Genomic DNA, 21,334 nt, shown 5'->3' with positions numbered 1-21,334 from the left:
GCCCCGGCCAAAAAAATCGGACCCTCACGGGCCCCGGCCACAAAATCGGACCCTGAGGGGCCCCGCCTACAAAATTGAACCCTGAGGGGCCCCAACCACAAAAGCGGATCCTGAGGGGCCCCACCCACAAAATCGGATCCTGAGGGGCGCCAACCACAATATCGGACCCTTAGGGGCCCCACCCACAAAATCAGACCCTGAGGGCCCCTGTCACAAAATTGGATCCTGAGGGGCCCCAAACACAAAATCGAACCCTGAGGGGCCCCAACCACAAAATCGGAACCTGAGGGGCCCCACCCACAAAATTGGACCCTGAGGGGCCCCACCCACAAAATTGGACCCTGAGGGGCCCCGGCCACAAAATCGGACCCTGAGGGGCCCAACCCACAAAATCAGATTCAGTGTCCCCACCCACCAAATTGGACCCTGAAGTGCCCCGCCCACCAAATCGGACCGAGTGGCCCCGCCCACCAAATCGGACCCAGAGTGGCCCCAACCACAAAATCGGACCCTGAGGGGCCCCGCTGACCAAATTGAACTCTGAGGGGCCCCACTCACCAAATCGGACCCTGAGTGGCCCCACCCACCAAATTGGACCCTGGGTGGCCCCGCCCACCAAATCGGACCCTGAGTGGCCCCGTCCACCAAATCGGACCCTAAGGGGCACCACCCACAAAATCGGACCCTGAGGTGCCCCGGCCACAAAATCGGACCCAGAGGGGCCCCACCCACAAAATCGGGCCCTGAGGGGTCCCACCCACAAAATCGGGCCCTGAGGCCAAAGTGGCCCCTGAGAGGCACCCACAGTTAAAACGGATCCTGAGTTGAAAGTCTTGCAGGGGCAGCAGGCAAGTCTCTCTTAAAGGGGCAGCCCGGGCACCATTTCAAACCACTATCTGTACTTCCTTCAGGAAATACACATCTAGTTATTATTATTATTACCTTTATGCATTATTTGCAGTATATTTTTTACTTTTTAGTTCAGGATATTTGTGTTTTTTGCTTTTTGTTTTCTCAGGTATATATTATTGTAGATATAGACTGTACGGGCTCCTGTCAGGTACATATTGTTGTAGATACAGACTGTACGGGGTCCTGTCAGGTATATATTATTGTAGATAGACGATACGGGCTCCTGTCAGGTATATATTATTGTAGATATAGACTGTACGGGCTCCTGTCAGGTATATATTATTGTAGATATAGACTGTACGGGCTCCTGTCAGGTATATATTATTGTAGATACAGACTGTACGGGCTCCTGTCAGGTATATATTATTGTAGATATAGACTGTATGGCTCCTGTCAGGTATATATTATTGTAGATATAGACTGTACGGGCTCCTGTCAGGTATATATTATTGTAGATATAGACTGTACGGGCTCCTGTCAGGTATATATTATTGTAGATACAGACTGTACGGGCTCCTGTCAGGTATATATTATTGTAGATACAGACTGTACGGGCTCCTGTCAGGTATATATTATTGTAGATATAGACTGTACGAGCTCCTGTCAGATATATTATTGTAGATACAGACTGTACGGGCTCCTGTCAGGTATATATTATTGTAGATATAGACTGTATGGGCTCCTGTCAGGTATATATTACTGTATAGACTGTACGAGCTCCTGTCAGATATATTATTGTAGATATAGACTGTACGGGCTCCTGTCAGGTATATATTATCGTAGATATAGACTGTACGGGCTCCTGTCAGGTATATATTATTGTAGATATAGACTGTACGGGCTCCTGTCAGGTATATATTATCACAGATATAGATTGTATGGGCTCCTGTCAGGTATATATTATTGTAGATACAGACTGTACGGGCTCCTGTCAGGAATATATAATTGTAGATATAGACTGTATGGGCTGCTGTCAGGTATATATTATTGTAGATACAGACTATACGGGCTCCTGTCAGGTATATATTATTGTAGATACAGGTACATAGGTATATGTTATTGTAGATACAGACTGTATGGCTCCTGTCAGGTATATATTGTTGTAGATATAGACTGTATGCACTCCTGTCAGGTATATATTATTGTAGATATAGAATGTATGAGCCCCTGTCAGGTATATATTAGTGGTGATGATGATATCAGAATGGATGGGCCTGTCAGGTATACAGTTGTGCTCAAAAGTTTACATAGCCCGGTAGAATTATTGCTTTCTTGGCCTTTTTTCAGAGAATATGAATGATAACATCAAAACCTTTTCTCCACTCATGGTTAGTGTTTGGGTGAAGCCATTTATTGTCATACTACTGTGTTTTCTCTTTTTTTTAATTATAATGACAACCCAAAACATCCAAATCACCCTGCACATAGTTTACCTACCACATTTTTTGTAATACCATGTATTGCCCCCTCTAATATCAATTGACTACTTGAAGTCGTTTGTGGTAATTATGGATAAGGTTCTTTATTTTCTCAGATGGTAAAGCTGACCACCAAAAAGTTTTGATGTTATCATTCATATTCTCTGAAAAAAGGCCAAGAAAGCAAAAGTTCTACGGCGGTATGTAAACTTTTGAGCACAATTGTATCAGTGATGACATCGGAATGGAGTATATATAAAGAGAGAAAAAAAAACTCTGCATCACCATTAAAAAATAGAAATAAACTAAACTTTATTCAAAACATTAAAATCATGAAAAATAACACCCACAGGTAACAGCTCTGTCAGTGATCTCCCGCCCACACTGAAAAAAATATTGCAACATTTGTTAAGTGAGCTGTACTGCAGGTTGTGAGTTCAGAAGCAGAGGATATAAGTACAGATACATTGTAAATAGCAATGTATCTCTATGTTCCTATATTGTACAGTTGAAGAAAATATTTTTTTCATATAAAATAAACTTAAAAAAATGCCAATTTCAATAACCTTTTCTTCCACCCAGTATTTTTTTTTTTTTTTTTTTTAACTTTAATGACCAGACCACTCCTGGGATGTTTCACCACTGTACCATGTTTTCTCCATTTGTGGATAATGGGTCTCACGGTGGTTTGCTGGAATATCAAAGCTTTAGAAATGGCTTTATAACCTTTCCCAGACTGATAGATCTGAATTACTTTCCATCTCATTTGTTCATGCATTTCTTCGGATCGCAGCATGATGTCTACCTTTTGAGGATCTTTTTGTCTACGTCACTTTGTCAGGCAGGTCCTAGTAGGGCTACGAAAACTGAACTTTGCTTTTCGAAGATGTGACAAACCATAGTTAAGTAGGGGGCAATAACTTTCACACAGGGCCCTGTATTTTCTTCCCAATTAATAATAAAGACCTTCTTTTACAAATTGAATTTTGTGTTTACTTGTGCTATGCTTGTCAAATATTTTAATTTGTTTGTTACTCTGAAACATTTAAGTACGACAAACATGCAAGAGAGTAAAAAACCAGGAGGGGTGGGCAAAAAGTATTTCACATCACTGTACACTACCGGGCCACACAGATCTTTATATGATGTACCCACCACATCTCCTGTATATACAGTAATGACCCCCTACAAGTAGTGACTTAACCCCTTCCCAACCAGTGACAGCATATGAGTCATGAAAGTCTGTGCCAATCCGACCAATGACGCATATGCCGTGTCATGGATTTAAAGACCCCCCCCCTGCAAGTCGGGTGATCGGGGTCAATGAAAGGTCACCCGACCCGCAGATACAGGGGGCTTTGTACTTCACCACAGGGTGGGGTGGCTTCGCCCCCACGTGGCTACGATCGCTCTCATTGGCTGTTTCACTTTTAAAAGCCAATCAGAGCGATAGTAATATTTCATCAATGAAATTTGATGAAATATTACAAACCAGCCATGGCCGATGCTGCAGTAGCATCGAACATGGCTGGAGACACCGATCTGACCCCCCCACACGGTTAATGGGGGCGATCTGCCCCCCGCCGCTAAATGACAGCGGCGATCGGCTGCCGCTGTCATCATCTGCTCCCCCGCCTTCCGATCACCTCCCCTCCCATCCCCTGGTACCTTTCCGAGTGCCGCTCCCGGTGTCCCGCGGTCACGGATCATGGGCACCGCCATCTTAGAAAATGGCGGGCGCATGCGCAGTGCGCCCCCCAGAATATGCGGCTGCAGATTTCATTCATTCATTTTGATCACTGTGATAAACTTTAACAGCGATCAAAGTAAAATAAAAAGTAAATACCCCCCCTTTATCACCCCCATAGGTAGGCACATATAATGAAATAAAATATTTTTATTTTTCCATTAGGGTTAGGGTGGAATTAGGGTTGGAATTAGGGTTAGGGGTGTGTTGGGGTTAGGGTTGGAGTTAGAATTGAGGGGTTTCCACTGTTTAGGCACATCAGGGGGTCCCTAAACGCGACATGGTGCCACCATTGATTCCAGCCAATTTTGCGTTCAAAAAGGTCAAACGGTGCTCACCCCCTTCCAAACCCCGTGTGCCCAAACAGTGGTTTACCCCAACATATGGGGTATCAGCGTACTCAGGAAAAATTGCACAACAACTTTGGGGGGCTAATTTCTCCTATTACCCTTAGGAAAATAAAAAAAAAAAATGGCGTGCTAAAAAATCATTTTTGAGGAAAAAAATGATTTTTTATTTTCACTGCTCTGGGTTATAAACTTTTGTAAAGCGCTTGGGGTTTCAAAGTGCTCACCAGACATCTAGATACGTTCTTTAAGGGGTCTAGTTTCCAAAATGGTGTCACTTGTGGGGGGTTTTCACTGTTTAGGCACACAGGGGCTCTCCAAACGTGACATGGCGTCCAATAACGATTGGAGCTAATTTTCCATTCAAATAGTCAAATGGCGCTCCTTCCCTTCTGTGCATCGAAACAGTGGTTTATGACCACATATGAGGTATCTGTACTCAGGAGAAATTGCCCAACAAATTTTAGGATCCATTTTATCCTGTTGCCCATGTGAAAATGAAAAACTGAGGCTAAAAGAAAATTTGTGAAAAAAAGTATTTTCTTTTTTTTAAGGATCAATTTGTAAAGCACCTGGGGGTTCAAAGTGGTCACTATGCATCTAGATAAGTTCCTTGGGGGGGTCTAGTTTCCAAAATGGGGTCAGTTGTGGGGGAGCTCCAATGTTTAGGCACACAGGGGCTCTCCAAACGCGACATGGCAATCGCTAAATATTCCAGCATATTTTCCATTCAAAAAGTCAAATGGCGCTCCTTCCCTTCTGAGCCCTGATGTGCACACAAACAGGTATCCATGTACTCAGGAGAAATTGCCCAACAAATTTTAGGATCCATTTTATCCTGTTGCCCATGTGAAAATAACAAAAAATTGATGCTAAAAGAAAATTTTTGTTGGAAAAATTAAAATGTCCATTTTTTCCTTCCACGTTGCTTTAGTTCGTGTGAAGCACCTGAAGGGTTAATAATCTTCCTGAATGTAGTTTTGAGTAGCTTAAGGGGTGCGGTTTTTAGAATGGTGTCACTTTTGGGTGTTTTCTGCCATATAGACCCCTCAAAGTGACTTCAAATGTGAGGTGGTCCCTAAAAAAAAAAATTTTTTTTGTAAATTTAGTTGTAGAAATGAGAAATCACTGGTCAACTTTTAACCCTTATTACTTCCTAACAAAAAAAAAAATGTTTCCAAAATTGTGCTGATGGACGAGGGGCGATCCAAAAGTAATGATAATCAATAACACAATGAATATAGTAAAAAAAAATAAATTTTTCTAGTCTCCTAAAAAGTCTATACATTTAGTCCATCTCTTTTCTAAACTTAGAATTCCCTTCGAAAAAAGTTCTTGATCTTGACCCTCAAAAAACTCCCCAACAGCGGTTATCACGTCGCTATTGTCGTTAAATTTCTTGCCCCGGAGGTGTTCCTTGAGCTGAGGAAAGAGAAAGAAGTCACTGGGGGCTAGATCTGGCGAATAGGGGGGGGGGGGGTGTTCCACCAGTTCAAAGCCCGCTTCTTGAATGGTAGCCATGGCAACTGCAGCTTTGTGAGCCGATGCGTTATCTTGGTGAAACAGCACTCCAGCCCGCAGTTTGCCGCGTCTTTTCTCCTTGATAGCCTCCCGCAATCTTATTTGTTCTGCGTAGTAGGAGCCCGTAATAGTGGCTCCCTTCTCCAAATAGTCCACCATAATTCCTACAGCGTCCCAAAAAACGGACGCCATAACCTTCCCTGCTGAGCTTGACACTTTAATTTCTTCGGCATCGGTTCGTTTCCATGTCATTGATTGTTTAGCTTCGGGATCAAAGTGGTGGATCCAGGTCTCATCCATGGTCAAAAAACGTGACAAAAAATTCTCGTCTGCTTGGAACTTTGAGATTTGCTATTGAAATGTCAACTCGTTTCTTCTTTTGCTCGTCGGTTAACATTTTTTGGCACCCAACGCGCGGAGACCTTTCTCATATGCAATTCTTTTGCAAGGATTCTTTGAATACTGCCATATGAGATCCCTGTGACCTCAGCTACATGCCTGATAGACACTCTTCCATCTGCCAACACAACTTCTTCAACTTTTTTCACGCTTTCTTCATTGAGGGACGTGGATGGGCGTCCTTCACGATGTTCATCTTCCGTCGATGTTCTTCCCAGCTTAAATTCCTTGGCCCAGCGTGCAACTGTGGAATACGGAGGAGAAGAGTCCCCCAATGTTTCCACCAAGTCGCTGTGTATGTCTTTGGTAGACATTTTTTTCAAGCAGAGGTATTTGATGACAGCTCTGACCTCGTTTTTTTCCATTTTGATGTTCACTCCTTGGCAATTCATATTCAAATGAATGTAGCTCCCGGGAATCGTGGCCTATTTAAGTGATTTTTTTTTCCTGGACTAGTGGGTACCTAAGAGAGAAGAAAACATTTTATTTTAATTTCTGTGTGCAATAGAAATAACCGATTACTTTTGAATCGCCCCTCGTAGACATGTGGGAAATGTTAATTAGTAACTATTTTGTGTCACATAACTCTTGTTTAACAGAATAAAAATTCAAAATTTGAAAATTGCAAAATTTTCACCAAATTTCTGATTTTATCACAAATAAACGCAAAAATTATCGACCTAAATTTACCACTAACATGAAGCCCAATATGTCATGAAAAAATAATCTCAGAATCGCTAGGATCTGTTGGAAGTGTTCCAGAGTTATTACCTCATAAAGGGACACTGGTCATAATTGCAAAAAATGGCCTGGTCGTTAAGGTCAAAATAGGCTTGGTCATGAAGGGGTTAAAATACAATGGCCAACTTTCTACTCTTTCTGTGCCACTTTGAGGCATGGAAGGCACAACGTAGGAATGTTCTCCTGTGTGGTCCTCACGTGTGGCCTGAGGCACGGTCTCGAAGCGTCCTCACGTGTGGCCTGAGGCACGGTCTCGAAGCGTCCTCACGTGTGGCCTGAGGCACGGTCTCGAAGCGTCCTCACGTGTGGCCTGAGGCACGGTCTCGAAGCGTCCTCACGTGTGGCCTGAGGCACGGTCTCGAAGCGTCCTCACGTGTGGCCTGAGGCACGGTCTCGAAGCGTCCTCACGTGTGGCCTGAGGCACGGTCTCGAAGCGTCCTCACGTGTGGCCTGAGGCACGGTCTCGAAGCGACCTCACGTGTGGCCTGAGGCACGGTCTCGAAGCGTCCTCACGTGTGGTCTGAGGCACGGTCTCGAAGCGTCCTCACGTGTGGCCTGAGGCACGGTCTCGAAGCGTCCTCACGTGTGGCCTGAGGCACGGTCTCGAAGCGTCCTCACGTGTGGCCTGAGGCACGGTCTCGAAGCGTCCTCACGTGTGGCCTGAGGCACGGTCTCGAAGCGTCCTCACGTGTGGCCTGAGGCACGGTCTCGAAGCGTCCTCACGTGTGGCCTGAGGCACGGTCTCGAAGCGTCCTCACGTGTGGCCTGAGGCACGGTCTCGAAGCGACCTCACGTGTGGCCTGAGGCACGGTCTCGAAGCGTCCTCACGTGTGGTCTGAGGCAAATGTGAATAACCTCTTATACTCCCCTACGGGGCGGTCTGGTATTGTTTGTCACTGTTCTTCTTCCAGTACAGTCCTCCTTCCCATGGATGATGCATCCTACATCATCCACACAACCTCCCCCACGACGCTTCTGTGCAGGAACACGTCTCTGCCCTGCCAATCACAAAGCAAAGTATTGCAAAGCGCAGAGAGAAGCGAGTCTGCACCGGAGCGTGATGGAAGACACTGTGTGTGGATGGACTTAGGACGCGTCGTCGACTCAAAGAAGGATAGGAGGAGGCACCGGATTAAGACTAGCGAAGCCCATTCTATGGGGCTGCCCCGCAGGCAAATCTAATAAAAAAAAAAAAAAAACAAAGTTATGCAGATTGGCATTCTAGAATGTTGTGTATATATAAGGGCATTCAGATAGTGGACGTGCTTTATAAAATGCTGTATATAGAGGGTATACAGGTAGTGGTCGTACTATATATACAGCATTCTAGAATGCTGTATATGGTGACATACAGGTAGTGGTAGTACTTTATATGGGGGGCATAAACAATGATTGAATACCCTGTAGTAAATAAACAGCAATAATGCATGAAAGTGTAAGGTACTTTGTTAACACGCTTGATTTAAAAAAAAACAAAAAACAAAAGCCATGAGCCATCTACCACTTCACAGTGACCCTAATTGGGACAATGATAACTAATATTAAAAACCTTTATATATTGATGTGGCTTTCCATTCCTGTGTGTCCACTATTTGGGCCTAATCCTTCTCAGTCCTTATCCACAAGCACGTCACAGGACAAACCGGTAAGGTTTTTAATATTAGTTAGGACTGTCCCAATTACGTCACCATGAAGTGGTGGGATGGCTTTGGCTTTTTTTTAATATAAAGAACATGTTAACTAAATCCCGTATATTATTTTCATGCACTATGCCATTTACTGCAGGGTATTCAGTCATGTTTGTGATTTTTTCCTGCTCAGGGGCCAGTGTGAACGTGCGCTTACACGCTCCATGCACACCAGTTTGTATCGTTTTTTATGGGGAATCCTGGTGACATGTTCCCTTTAGGCAGGCTTACATCTATGCAGCTTGTACAAGTCAACTTCACTGTCTCAAAAGTGGTTTACCTGTCTAGTTTCACACTAGCGTATCTACACGCAGCGCATGGCGCCGCTAAGCCCCGCCCTCTCCGGTCATCTCCTCCTACTATCGCACATCGCTGCATGCGACCTGCGCACCCTATCTTTAGCATAGGGTGCACAGACCGTGGGCTAGTAGGATTTTGCGTGCGCTGCGCCCTTTTGACGGTGCGCCGAACGCACCATGTTGCATTTTGGGGCGCTCGGCGCACCGTCAAAAGAGCGCAGCGCACGCAAAATCCTACTAGCGCAGTCTGCGCACCCTATGCTAAAGATAGGGTGCGCAGGTCGCATGCAGCAATGTGCGATAGTAGGAGATGACCGGAGGGGGCGCCGTGCGCTGCGTGTAGATATGCTAGTGTGAAACTAGCCTAACCCAGTTATTACAGCACCTTCCATGTGTTCCACAGATGCATCATAGGCTTGTCCACACATGAAATAAAAAGCTAAATTACAACATGGAGACTTAAATCAGAGCAATGTTGCCCCCAAGCATAAGCCCCCATCGGACGTCCACACGCCCCCAAGCATAAGCCCCCATCGGACGTCCACACGCCCCCAAGCATAAGCCCCCATCGGACGTCCACACGCCCCCAAGCATAAGCCCCCATCGGACGTCCACACGCCCCCAAGCATAAGCCCCCATCGGACGTCCACACGCCCCCAAGCATAAGCCCCCATCGGACGTCCACACGCCCCCAAGCATAAGCCCCCATCGGACGTCCACACCCCCCCAAGCATAAGCCCCCAACGGACGTCCACACGCCCCCAGGCATAAAACCCTATCAGACGTCCACCCCCCAGAATGAACCCCCATCGGGCGTCCAGCCCCGGCATAAACCCCCATCGGACGTCCCCCCCAGCATAAACCCTCATCGGACGTCCACCCCCCCTTAAGCCTAAGCCCCTATCGGACATCCACCCCCCTTAAGCATAAGCCCCTATTGGATGCCATTCCCAGCATAAAACAGTCATTGGACATTCACCCCCTGCATAAAACCTCATCGAACGTCCACCCATGACCCCTCACCAGCATAAACCTCATCGGACGTCCACCCCCCTTAAGCATAAACCCCCATCGGACATTCACCCCCTCCCAGCATAAGTCCCATCGGATGTCCAGCTGCCCCATCATAAATCCCCGTCGGACACCAAGCGTGCATCATTAACCCCCCTCTCCCGGGACTGCCAGACACCCCAAGCATGCATCATTAACCCCCCTCTCCCGGGACTGCCAGACACCCCAAGCGTGCATCATTAACCCCCCTCTCCCGGGACTACCAGACACCACAAGCGTGCATTAACCCCTCTCTCCCGGGACTACCAGACACCACAAGCGAGCACTAACCCCCCCGGTACCCAGCCAGACCCCAGGAGCGTGCATTAACACCCCCCCCCCCCCCCCCAAGTACAGCCAGACCCCCACCCCAAACAGACCCCACAAGCGTGCATTAACCCCCGCCCCCTGCCCCAAACAGACCCCACAAGCGTGCATTAACCCCCGCCCCCTGCCCCAAACAGACCCCACAAGCGTGCATTAACCCCCGCCCCAAACAGACCCCACAAGCGTGCATTAACCCCCGCCCCAAACAGACCCCACAAGCGTGCATTAACCCCCGCCCCAAACAGACCCCACAAGCGTGCATTAACCCCCGCCCCCTGCCCCAAACAGACCCCACAAGCGTGCATTAACCCCCGCCCCAAACAGACCCCACAAGCGTGCATTAACCCCCGCCCCAAACAGACCCCACAAGCGTGCATTAACCCCCGCCCCCTGCCCCAAACAGACCCCACAAGCGTGCATTAACCCCCGCCCCCTGCCCCAAACAGACCCCACAAGCGTGCATTAACCCCCGCCCCCTGCCCCAAACAGACCCCACAAGCGTGCATTAACCCCCGCCCCCTGCCCCAAACAGACCCCACAAGCGTGCATTAACCCCCGCCCCCTGCCCCAAACAGACCCCACAAGCGTGCATTAACCCCCGCCCCCTGCCCCAAACAGACCCCACAAGCGTGCATTAACCCCCGCCCCCTGCCCCAAACAGACCCCACAAGCGTGCATTAACCCCCGCCCCCTGCCCCAAACAGACCCCACAAGCGTGCATTAACCCCCGCCCCCTGCCCCAAACAGACCCCACAAGCGTGCATTAACCCCCACCCCCTGCCCCAAACAGACCCCAGAAGCATGCATTAGTACTGCGCCGAAGTACAACCAGACCCCAGAAGCATGCATTAGTACCCCCCCCCAACCAGACCCCAGAAGCATGCATTAGTACCCCCCCCCCCGAAGTACAACCAGACCCCACAAGCATGCATTAACCCTCCCCGGACCCCACCAGACCCGTAAGTGTGCATTAACCCCCACCCCCCTGCCCCAAACAGACCCCACAAGTATGCATTAGTACCCCTCCGAAGTACAACCAGACCCCACAAGCGTGCATTAACCCCCCCACCCCCAACCTGACCCCACAAGCATGCATTAACCCCTCCGGAACCCACCAGACCCGTAAGCGTGCATTAACCCCCAACCCCCTGCCCCAAACAGACCCCACAAGCATGCATTAGTACCCCCCCCAAAGTACAACCAGACCCCACAAGCGTGCATTAACCCCCCACCCCCAACCAGACCCCACAAGCATGCATTAACCCTCCCCGGACCCCACCAGACCCGTAAGCGTGCATTAACCCCCACAAGCATGCATTAGAACCCCCTGAAGTACAACCAGACCCCACAAGTGTGCGTTATACCCCAAGCCCCCAAATAGACCCTGCAAGCATGCATTAACCCCCCTGGGAGCCCAAGCAGACCCCACAAGCATGCATTAACCCCCCTGGGAGCCCAAGCAGACCCCACAAGCATGCATTAACCCCCCTGGGAGCCCAAGCAGACCCCACAAGCAAGCATTAACCCCTACCCAAAGAACCCAAAAGCGTGTATTAGCCCCCCCGACCCCAAATAGACCCCGTAAGCATGCATTAACCCGACCCAACCAGACCCCACCAGCGTGCATTAATCCCCCCTCCGGGAGCCCAACAGCTCCCAGATAAGCACCCAAATCCCACTAGTTAGCCCCAAGTATCAGCCCCCATCAACCAAACATCTAAGAGGACACCAACCTGTTACTCACTAAACCCTCCTGCCTGTCACTGACGCCACTGACCTCACTCCACACTGCTCACAGACGCCGACAGCTGAGACAGTATGTAACGGAGGCTTCTCTCCCTGCACCAGACGGCAGAGACACGGGTAATGGCGTCTACTCTTCCTGCCTTTGCTGATAGAACACGCCCCCGGTATGACACGCCCCCCGGTATGACACGCCCCCGGTATGACACGCCCCCAGAGCTGACATCACACATGGAAGGAGCCCATACAGTCTCGCATCTACCCTACCGGAAGAGGAGGTGGAAGGTCCAACATGGCGGAGGTGAGGGCTGCAGCTCTGTGTTGTGCGTAGTTGTCCTTATTAATGGCAGGTTTCAGGTTGAGAACAGCAGAAATATATAGTGCCATATATACTGTGTGTGTGTATATATATATATATATATATATATATGTGTGTGTGTTATATTTACATCTTAGCATTTTGAATGTGCAGCTCCTCTGCAGACCTATGTGTCTCCATGGTAACCATCAATGCACAAACTCCGATCTTGTGGCCTGCTGCGCGAGTAGGGGGACACACATGCTGGAATACGACCGCAGGCTCAGACCGTACAGGATCCGTTACCATGGAGACACATACCGTATTTTTCGGACCATAAGACGCACTTTTTTCCCCCAAATTTTTTGGGGAAAGTGGGGGGTGCGTCTTATGGTCGCAATGTACTAACCTGTGAGGCTGGTACGGGTGCCGCGGGGGCTCTGTAGTGCGGTGGTGGCAGCGGGCTGTGCTCCGGGGGACGAGATCTCGTTGCCGAGATTTGAATCTCGTCCCCCGAGATCTCGGGACGAGATCTGAACCTGCGCATGCGCCGTCCCCGGACCGGCGGCCATCTTCTCGGCGTCCATGTTCCCGGAGGCCACCGCAACATGGCGGTGGCCAGCAAGGGATGTGCGGGGGCCTACGGGCTTGGAGGAAAAGCCGGCGGAGCCGCCACCCTCACCCCACAGAGCCCAGCTGCCCCAGCCCAGCTCAGCTGCCACAGTACAGCCCAGCTGCTCCAGCACAACCAACCTGCCGCCCCCGCACGAGCCTGGACCACTGAATGTCCCCTGTGACCACTCCACCTGTGCCGGATCCCTTCCCAGGTAAGCTGAATTCGGACTGTAAGACGGACCCCCATTTGACACATTATTATTTTTTTCCCTATTTTCCTTCTGAAAATTGGGGTGCGTCTTATGGTCCAGTGCGTCTTGTAGTCCAAAAAATACGGTCTGCCCAGGTGCTGTCAACACAATACAGGGGGAGTTTTTTTGGTTTTTTGTTTTTTTATAAAGACTTTGCAACTTTTTTATTTCTATTTTTTTTTTTTTTTATGCAATGATTGCCAAAATGCTCCCAGCCGTTAGGTCGATTGTAAAAGTCATTCCCGATATTATTTTGCTTATTTCAGGCGGAGATCGTAGAAGGTTGCCGACTTCCCGTCCTCCGCAAGAACCAGGACAATGAAGTGGAGTGGCGTAAGTGTCCCGGGAGGTTTATGATTAGCGCCAGGCACTTTTAGGCTTCGGTTTATCAAATGAATGGTGGCATCCCGCTGCTTGAATTGTAGGAAAAAAGTTTGCAAGTCGTACTTGTGGAATAATTTTGTTTGTGTTTTTTTTTTTTTTCTTTTTTTTAATGGCGGTCCTGGTCAATTCCAGATATTTGCTGAGTAGTGAGCGCACAGAAAGCCCTTGGCATGAATGACGATAGCCCCCGACTAGAGCACATTTTTTGTGGCGGTGCACGGCGACTAATCGATGGTCCAAATTCAGTGAGAGCTGGGCCCTTCTAGCAAATTTTGCCCGTCTTACCCCGGCGTGCTCTTCATCAGGGCTGGCATGTAATACATGTTGTATATAATCATTATTTTTTTATGTATATATCACTAACATATTCCGCCTTTTATTGTTGCTATCTTACGTGGCCTTAGGTTTTTACTTTTAAGGCGAGTTCACACATGGCAGATTTATTGCCACTAAAACATTCCTCTTTCGGTGAATGAAAGTGATTTTTCACTTGTCTATGAAAAATCCGCCACTTGTGTATTTATTTAAAGGGGTTGTCCAAGGCTTGGTAGAAAAGTCTGCAGTCAGTTTATGACTGCTAACTCTTGACAGTGCGCTCTGCTGACGCTGTCATGATTTCTTTATCGCCTTATTGGGGGACACAGAATTCCATGGTGTATGCTGCTAGGAGGCCGACACTATTCAAAACAAGAACATTAGCTCCTCCCCGGCAGTATACACCCACCGACAGGCACCAAGTACCTCAGTTTGTGCTTAGTGTCTGTAGGAGGTGGACCGGGATGTCCCCAGATCCGCAATTAACCTTTCTTTCCTTTAGGTGTTCTAGTGGAACTTTTTAATTTTTTGTCTTTTGTTTTGCAGATTCAAGTCGGGAAACAGGGTGGAAGTTCACCCTGCTTTCCCATATCAGGCGGCTGAGCGAGCAGTGTGGCTGATCCCACATCGCAACTCTCAGTATGCTGGCAGGACTTTTTCCATATCACCTTCTGGTGCTATGGGATGTGGACAGGTGACTGGTCCTTGCCAAATCCCTCTCCTCACCCCTCTCTCGGGACAGGGCTGAGAGGAAGAAGAGGAGGATGAAAGAACTCATGGAGATCAACATCCGACACTGCGGAGACACCATCACGTGTTTCTCAACGCAGTGATTCTAGAGCACTGCCCCCATCCCTTATGGGAAATATGCAAAACAGAAGCCGCGGAGACACCATCACGTGTTTCTCAACGCAAGCAATGACCAGCGAGGTCTTTGTCCGGGAAGGAACAACCACGGGAAGGGCAGTCTCCAATGAAGGAAACCAATAATTTTGTTTGTGTTTTTTTTTTTTTTTTTTTTTCTTTTTTTTAATGGCGGTCCTGGTCAATTGGTGTCTCCGCGGCTTCTGTTTTGCATGTTTTGCATATTTCCCATAAGGGATGGGGGCAGTGCTCTAGAATCACTGCGTTGAGAAACACGTGATGGTGTCTCCGCAGTGTCGAATGTTGATCTCCATGAGTTCATTCATCCTCCTCTTCATAGTCTTTTTACTAGGCATTGCTCCTACCAGCCAGTTTCCTACTCCACACTGATGAGGGGCAATACCCCGAAACAGCTGTATGTGGATGGATACCATGTTTTGGCATAGGTGGTTTCCTTCATTGGAGACTGCCCTTCCCGTGGTTGTTCCTTCCCGGACAAAGACCTGGCTGGTCATTGCTTGCGTTGAGAAACACGTGATGGTGTCTCTGCGGCTTCTGTTTTGCAGGGCTGAGAGGAAGACGGCGATCGCAAGATTTTCCTCGCCATCAAGAGGTTAAGGCCGTCTTCTGCAGGATGCGGGTAAAGAGGACAGTTGCCAGCGGCTTGCCACTACCATTGTGAGGCCCCTGTGTTCATCCTCTTCTGGGACGTCAGGTAAGTGCCTGTACGATCCCTCCAGCCCGCAGCATTACCAGAGGAACATCGGTAACACATCAGGCTGTTTGAATCTCCCGCCCCTATCCCTGCCTGACGGGCGCCGCTCTCATCAGCCGTGCGCCTCTCCACATATATTCAAGGGCTAAATACAGTGTTTTCTCCCCTGTTGTCACAGCTGGGCAGGGGTTTCCAAAGCTTTTCTGCGCGCACAGTACCTCTCCTTTCTCTTCTCCTTCCTGAGCGATTCCATCACGGGGCTGCGGTGCCGGCTCTTTCGTTTTCAGCTCCCGCTCTCAGAGCGCCTCCTCCTTCTGAGCGTGCTGTCCTCGCGCCTTTTTTAGCCCATCACAGGGCTCCTTTTTCTCTTTTTGTATGTCATGTCCAATTGCGGCTCAGCCGCTAAGCTCCGCCCACCACTCACCTCATCAGGCATTTCCTGTTTTTTCTGTCCTGGCTTTCTGCGCTGCTTGGGGGACACTTCAGCAGTTCTGCTGCTCGCCGGAACTAGGTATGCTCTGCTCTAGGCAGAAATATTAGCTCTCCTCCGCAGTTCTTCCCCAATTCCCGCGGCCATTCAGCGCAGTTTTCCTTATGCCCAACTCTGCAAGGGATCTCTGTTTCAAGCCCACCGCTACTCATTACGCCTGTGCGCGCTGTAAAAAAAAGTGGGCTTCGGGTCAGCCATCTCCTTTCTGCCCGTCCTGCAGTCCTTCAGCTATGTCGGCCTCTCAGGAGCACACAGATTCCCGTGATGAGGGCACTTCCCCTCTCCCAGAATGGGCCGTTGCTATGTCTCAGTTGGTCTCCGATCTGACCAAAGTCTCTCAGTCCCTGGTCCAGGTCCTAGAACGTTTGCCTCAGCTATCTACAGCCACCTCTGCACCGACCGCCTCTCAAGGTGAGTCGTCCGCACCTGACCGCAACCTTCAGAGGGACAGGCCGAGTAGGATGTCTAGGAAGCGTCTCCTATCGGGCTCGTCTTCCAGTTCGCTAGGCCCGTCTGCTTTACCCAGGTGTCTGTCTCCTTCAGAGGACGACCTTGGGTCAGACGACGATCCACAATCAGGATCTAGTTCAGAAGCAGATGACATGTCTAAAACACAAAATATGGTCGATAATCTCCTTTCGGCCATCTTCCAAACCCTGGAGATTAAGCAGGACAAGCCCCTTCCTCAGGAATGTTCTGTTCCATTTAAACGTTCAAGGCCTCCATTCAAAACTTTTCCAAACCACAAGGAGTTCGATACTACTCTAGCCAAATATTGGGAGCACCCTGAGCAACGCTTTTCGGGCTGCAGGTATTTAGATGTTCTGTACCCCTTTGAGGCTGATTTGCTTTCAAAATGGACCAAAGCCCCTGAAGTGGACCCTCCCGTTTCTCGCATAGCCTCTAAGACGGTTCTGTCCCTTCCAGACGGGGCATCGCTTAAGGATCCAGCAGACAGGCAGTTAGAATCTCTGGCGAAGTCTATCTTTGAGGCCTCCGGTGCCTCCCTCTGCCCTATTTTCGCCTCCTCCTGGGTGGCTAAAGTCATTTCGGCTTGGGCAAAAATTCTTCGCAGGGGCATCTTAGCGGCAGCTCCCCAGGACGAGCTGGCAGAGCTAGCAGATCAAATTAATCATGCGGGTAAATACCTTTTAGCCGGCTCCTTAGATGCAGCCGGTTGCGTAGCAAGGGCTAACAGCAATATAGTGGCTGTACGCCGAGTTCTTTGGTTAAAGTCATGGAATGCGGATACCACCTCTAAAAAGTCGCTCACCAATCTGCCCTTCCATGGTTCTAGGCTCTTTGGGGCCAAGCTGGATCAAATAATTTCCGATGCCACTGTGGGTAAAAGTACTTCCCTCCCCCAGTCTCGACCAAGACGCCTTTTTAACAGAAAGGGTTTTCGGCCCTTTAGGCCTTTTGTCCGTTCTCATCCACAGAGAGATCTGTCCAGCAAGAGCGCCCTTCCGCATCTAGGGAACGAGAGCAGAAGAAACCATCTTACAAGCCCGCTCCCCGCAGCAGATCTAGAGGACAATACTCCAGGTCCTCAGGTGCCCGTTCCGGTAGGTTTTCCTCCAAGTGACGGGGCACCCCCACCTGGAAGTTTTTCCAGGGTGGGAGGCAGACTTTCCTTTTTCGTGGATGCTTGGCTGTCGGTTGTCGACGACGCTTGGGTCAGGGAAATCATCGCATCCGGTTACAAGATCGAATTTTCTTCCCCGCCAGACAGGCGTTTTTCCTGTCTCGACCTCCAAGACAACGGTCCCACATTCCAGGATTCTTTCAGGCCGTCTCCTCCCTTCTTTCCGCCGGAGTGATTGTTCCCGTTCCCTCAGACGAACAGTTTTCAGGGTTCTACTCAAATCTCTTCGTAGTCCCGAAGAAAGACGGCTCCCTGCGGCCAATCCTGGACCACAAATTGCTCAATCGCCACGTGAAGATTCTTCACTTCAAAATGGAGTCTCTTCGATCGGTGATAGCCTCAATGGAGCCTGGAGAATTTCTCTGCTCTGTGGACATACGGGATGCCTATCTTCACATCCCTGTTTGCTTGCAGCATCAGAAATATCTCAGGTTTGCGATTCAGGAAAGTCATTACCAGTTCACGGCTCTTCCCTTCGGCCTAGTCTCCGCCCCACCGTGTTTTCACGAAAGTGATGGCGACGGTCATCAGAAGAGTTTCGGAGTTAGCGGCCTTATCATGTCGTTCTCCTTATCTGGTGCTCCATCAGGATAAAGTCGTCCTCAGGCCCGTTCCTGCCTTTCTTCCAAAGGTGGTTTCCTCCTTTCACATCAACGAGGATATCGTTCTTCCATCGTTTTGTTCTGCTACTTCTCACCCTCTTGAGAAGTCGCTCCACAAACTGGATGTTGTTAGAGCCTTGCGTGTCTACCTCGCTAGGACCGCTTCACTTCGTCATTCCGATTCATTTCTGGTCATCTCTGAAGGTCACCGGAAAGGGCTTCCGGCATACAAATCCACGATCGCTCGCTGGATTCGTTCTACCATTCAGGAAGCATACCGACTTCAGGAAAACGGCCCCCTCCGGGAGTGAGAGGTCACTCCACCCGGGCTGTGGCAGCTTCGTGGGCCGCTCGACACCAGGCTTCGGCTTTGCAAATTTGCAGGGCCGTGACCTGGTCGTCTTTGCACACATTTGCAAGGTTCTACAGGGTTTATACCCAGGCCTCGTCTGATGCTGTTTTTGGTAGGAAGGTTCTGCAGGCGGCGATGGCTCACCGGCCGACCTAAGCCCTTCCTGTTCTTTCGTTCCTTATTGCTGTTCCCGCCCTTGGGACTGCTTTGGAACATCCCATGGTATTCTGTGTCCCCCAATAAGGCGATAAAGAAAGATGGATTTTTGGTTCTTACCGTAAAATCTCTTTCTTGGAGCCTTCATTGGGGACACAGCACCCTCCCTGTTTAAATTGTACCGTGTTGGGTCTTTGAGTCCCTTGTTGGGTTGGTACATATGTTTAGAGTGTTCCGTTGCTTCTCCTACTGCTTTTTCACCAACTGAGGTGCCTAGTGCCTGTCGGTGAGTGTATACTGCCGGGGAGGAGCTAATTTTCTTGTTTTGCATAGTGTCAGCCTCCTAGCAGCAGCAGCATACACCATGGTATTCTGTGTCCCCCAATGAAGGCTCTCAGGAAAGAGATTTTACGGTAAGAACCAAAAATCCATCTTTTCCCATTATTCACCGGTACATGAAGGCAATGATATGACTTTTGAAGTTTGGCTTATTTTAATATCCGGTTTAACAATTTGTGAAAATTCACTTTAGAATATCTATATCATCGCAGCCTTAAGATCTGTTTTTTAAAGGGGTTGTCTCGTCATTGTAGAATTGTAATGTGCTTGTAAAAATCCTGTCCAGTCAACTCTGCTGCCTATACCAGGTGGCTGGCTCCCAGGCAAGGAGCACAGCTCTTAAAAGAGATCTCCAATGGAGCTTGTAAGTGCTGTTCTGAAGTGGGAGAGAGCGCTGTGACCACGCTGCTGGTCAGAACTGTCAAACAGGAACCCACTACCCCCTGGCAAGCAGGAGGCATGGTTTCAGGAATATAGAACATGAGAAAACCCCTTTAACAACACCTGCAGCAAGTGCAGTCATACCCTATGAATGGTGCTGTAAAGGTGTCTTAGATGTTGTGATCAATAAACAGGTGAAATCTACAAATAGAAAGGAAGGTTTGTTCAACTGAGTGGGAGCACAGAATTAATTTTCTTTTTCCATTTATTTTCAGCACTGGCAGAAATCCTGAGCGTCAAAGACCTTACTGCAAAGAAGCTGTTCTATGTCCATTATATCGACTGTAAGTAGACATTGCATTGCATAATAATTGATGAGAATTAAAAAAAAGGCTGATCACTATACATTCTGCCGCTGACATGCTTGGAAACATGGTCATACGCCGACCTCTGACCATCTGATGTGTATGGGGCTGCCTGACTTACCCCAGTGGCAGATGTTGGGAGGGGAGAAGGATTCAGAGTGTTGGATTTTAGTTTGCTCAGATAAGCTGCCCTAAGGTGTCTGGCAGGGTTTTTTTTTTTCTTTTTCTTTCTTTCTCCCTTTGCTCGTCATATGCATGGGAAAATGTGAGTGCCTTCAGCCAATCAAGCGACTTGTTGCTCTATTTGGTGCCTGATGCTAGCAGACATTTCATTTCATATAGCTTTGGCTGGGATAGCACGCGTGCAACAGATAATAAGTGCAACAGGATAACGTGCTTGACAGTTAGATAATGGCAGGTGGACAGTGCAGGAGACAGGTAAGGTGCATAAGTTTTCATACAAACATGCTTCTTGGTCAGTCGTACTACATTAAGCATTGATCATATCAATCTCTCCTCCAGCTGCATATAGAAACCCTGCTAATCGTATTAACATTCAGTGCATACCTTCTCCTATCGCTTTCCAATGTGCTCTCTGGAATGCACGGTCTGTGTAACAAACTAATTTGCATTCACAATTTTTTCCTCTCCAATTCCCTTTAACCTTCTGGCTATTACAGAAACCTGGATCCAGCATTCAGACACCACCGCTGCTGCTGCTCTCTTGTTTGGTGGGATCAAATTTTCACATACCACCAGACCTGAGAACAGACAGGGTGGAGGTGTTGGTTTGCTCCTTTCATCACAATGTGCTTTCCAGGTCATCCCCCCCCCCCCCCCCCCCGTTTCCCTCACATTTCCTTCCTTTGAAGTCCACGCCGTCAGACTCTTTAAGCCCTTCTTACGAGTGGCGGTTATCGCCCTCCAGGCTCCTCCCACCAGTTTCTAGACCACTTCGCCACCTGGCTTGCTCACTTTCTATCCTGTGACGTCCCCAACCTCAACATGGGAGACTTTAACATCCCCATCAATGATCCCCTCTCCCAATCTGCCTCTCATCTTCTTTCTCTTAACTTCTTCATTCGGCCTCTCACAGTTTACTAATTCTCCTACACATGAGGACGGGAATACTCTGGACCTTGTTTTCTCCCGTCCCGGCTCACTGCACGCCTTTACTAACTCCCCTCTCCCGCTCTCGGACCACAACCTTCTTTCCTTCTCTGTCAAGAATTGTCTCCTCACCCGGGACACCCCCCCACTTACCACACTTATCGGAATACACGTACCATTAATACCCAGCAGCTTATGGACATTCTCCACACATCTTTAGCCCCCATCTCCTCCCTCTCCTGTCCAGACTTAGCATTGTC

General features: G+C 48.8%; 2 protein-coding genes and 1 long non-coding RNA gene across 6 annotated transcripts in view; 2 read left to right on the top strand and 1 right to left on the bottom strand.

Moving 5' to 3' along the window:
* Window positions 1–2,625: 2,625 nt before the first annotated feature.
* LOC141076042 (uncharacterized) lies at window positions 2,626–12,357 on the bottom strand. 2 transcript variants are annotated; one of them, XR_012227400.1, is made up of 2 exons: window positions 12,183–12,357; window positions 2,626–6,807 (listed from the first exon to the last, which is right to left on the bottom strand). It is a non-coding gene; the product is annotated as an uncharacterized lncRNA (long non-coding RNA). The 2 variants fall into 2 exon arrangements; XR_012227399.1 differs by having other exon boundaries at window positions 12,227–12,357.
* A 23-nt stretch (window positions 12,358–12,380) lies between these two features.
* Window positions 12,381–21,334, top strand: part of KAT5 (lysine acetyltransferase 5) — a 42,316-nt gene continuing 33,362 nt past the window's right edge. For all 3 annotated transcript variants that reach the window (XM_073563303.1, XM_073563302.1, XM_073563301.1), the window contains exons 1-3: window positions 12,381–12,493; window positions 13,623–13,689; window positions 19,875–19,943. In XM_073563303.1, coding sequence (XP_073419404.1) covers window positions 12,485–12,493; window positions 13,623–13,689; window positions 19,875–19,943 — 145 coding nt within the window. In that variant the 5' untranslated portion in view covers window positions 12,381–12,484. The remainder of the gene's footprint in view (window positions 12,494–13,622; window positions 13,690–19,874; window positions 19,944–21,334) is intronic.
* On the top strand, window positions 13,704–19,863 carry LOC141076040 (uncharacterized). The gene is made up of 2 exons (XM_073563300.1): window positions 13,704–14,749; window positions 15,486–19,863. The coding sequence occupies exon 2, from the start codon at window positions 16,229–16,231 to the stop codon at window positions 17,942–17,944; it is 1,716 nt and encodes a 571-aa protein (XP_073419401.1). The 5' UTR covers window positions 13,704–14,749; window positions 15,486–16,228; the 3' UTR covers window positions 17,945–19,863.

The sequence above is a fragment of the Dendrobates tinctorius genome, unplaced genomic scaffold (assembly GCF_039654945.1).
Source record: "Dendrobates tinctorius isolate UK_male_01 unplaced genomic scaffold, ASM3965494v1 ptg000384l, whole genome shotgun sequence".
Taxonomy (NCBI): Eukaryota; Metazoa; Chordata; class Amphibia; order Anura; family Dendrobatidae; genus Dendrobates; species Dendrobates tinctorius.
The sequence above is the reverse complement of the archived record's forward strand: the minus strand, read 5'-3'. Positions and strand labels throughout refer to the sequence as shown.

What these genes read in the sequence shown, in the direction of transcription:
- LOC141076040 (XM_073563300.1), top strand. Translation starts at nt 16,229, where the DNA reads ATGCCCAACTCTGCAAGGGATCTCTGTTTCAAGCCCACCGCTACTCAT.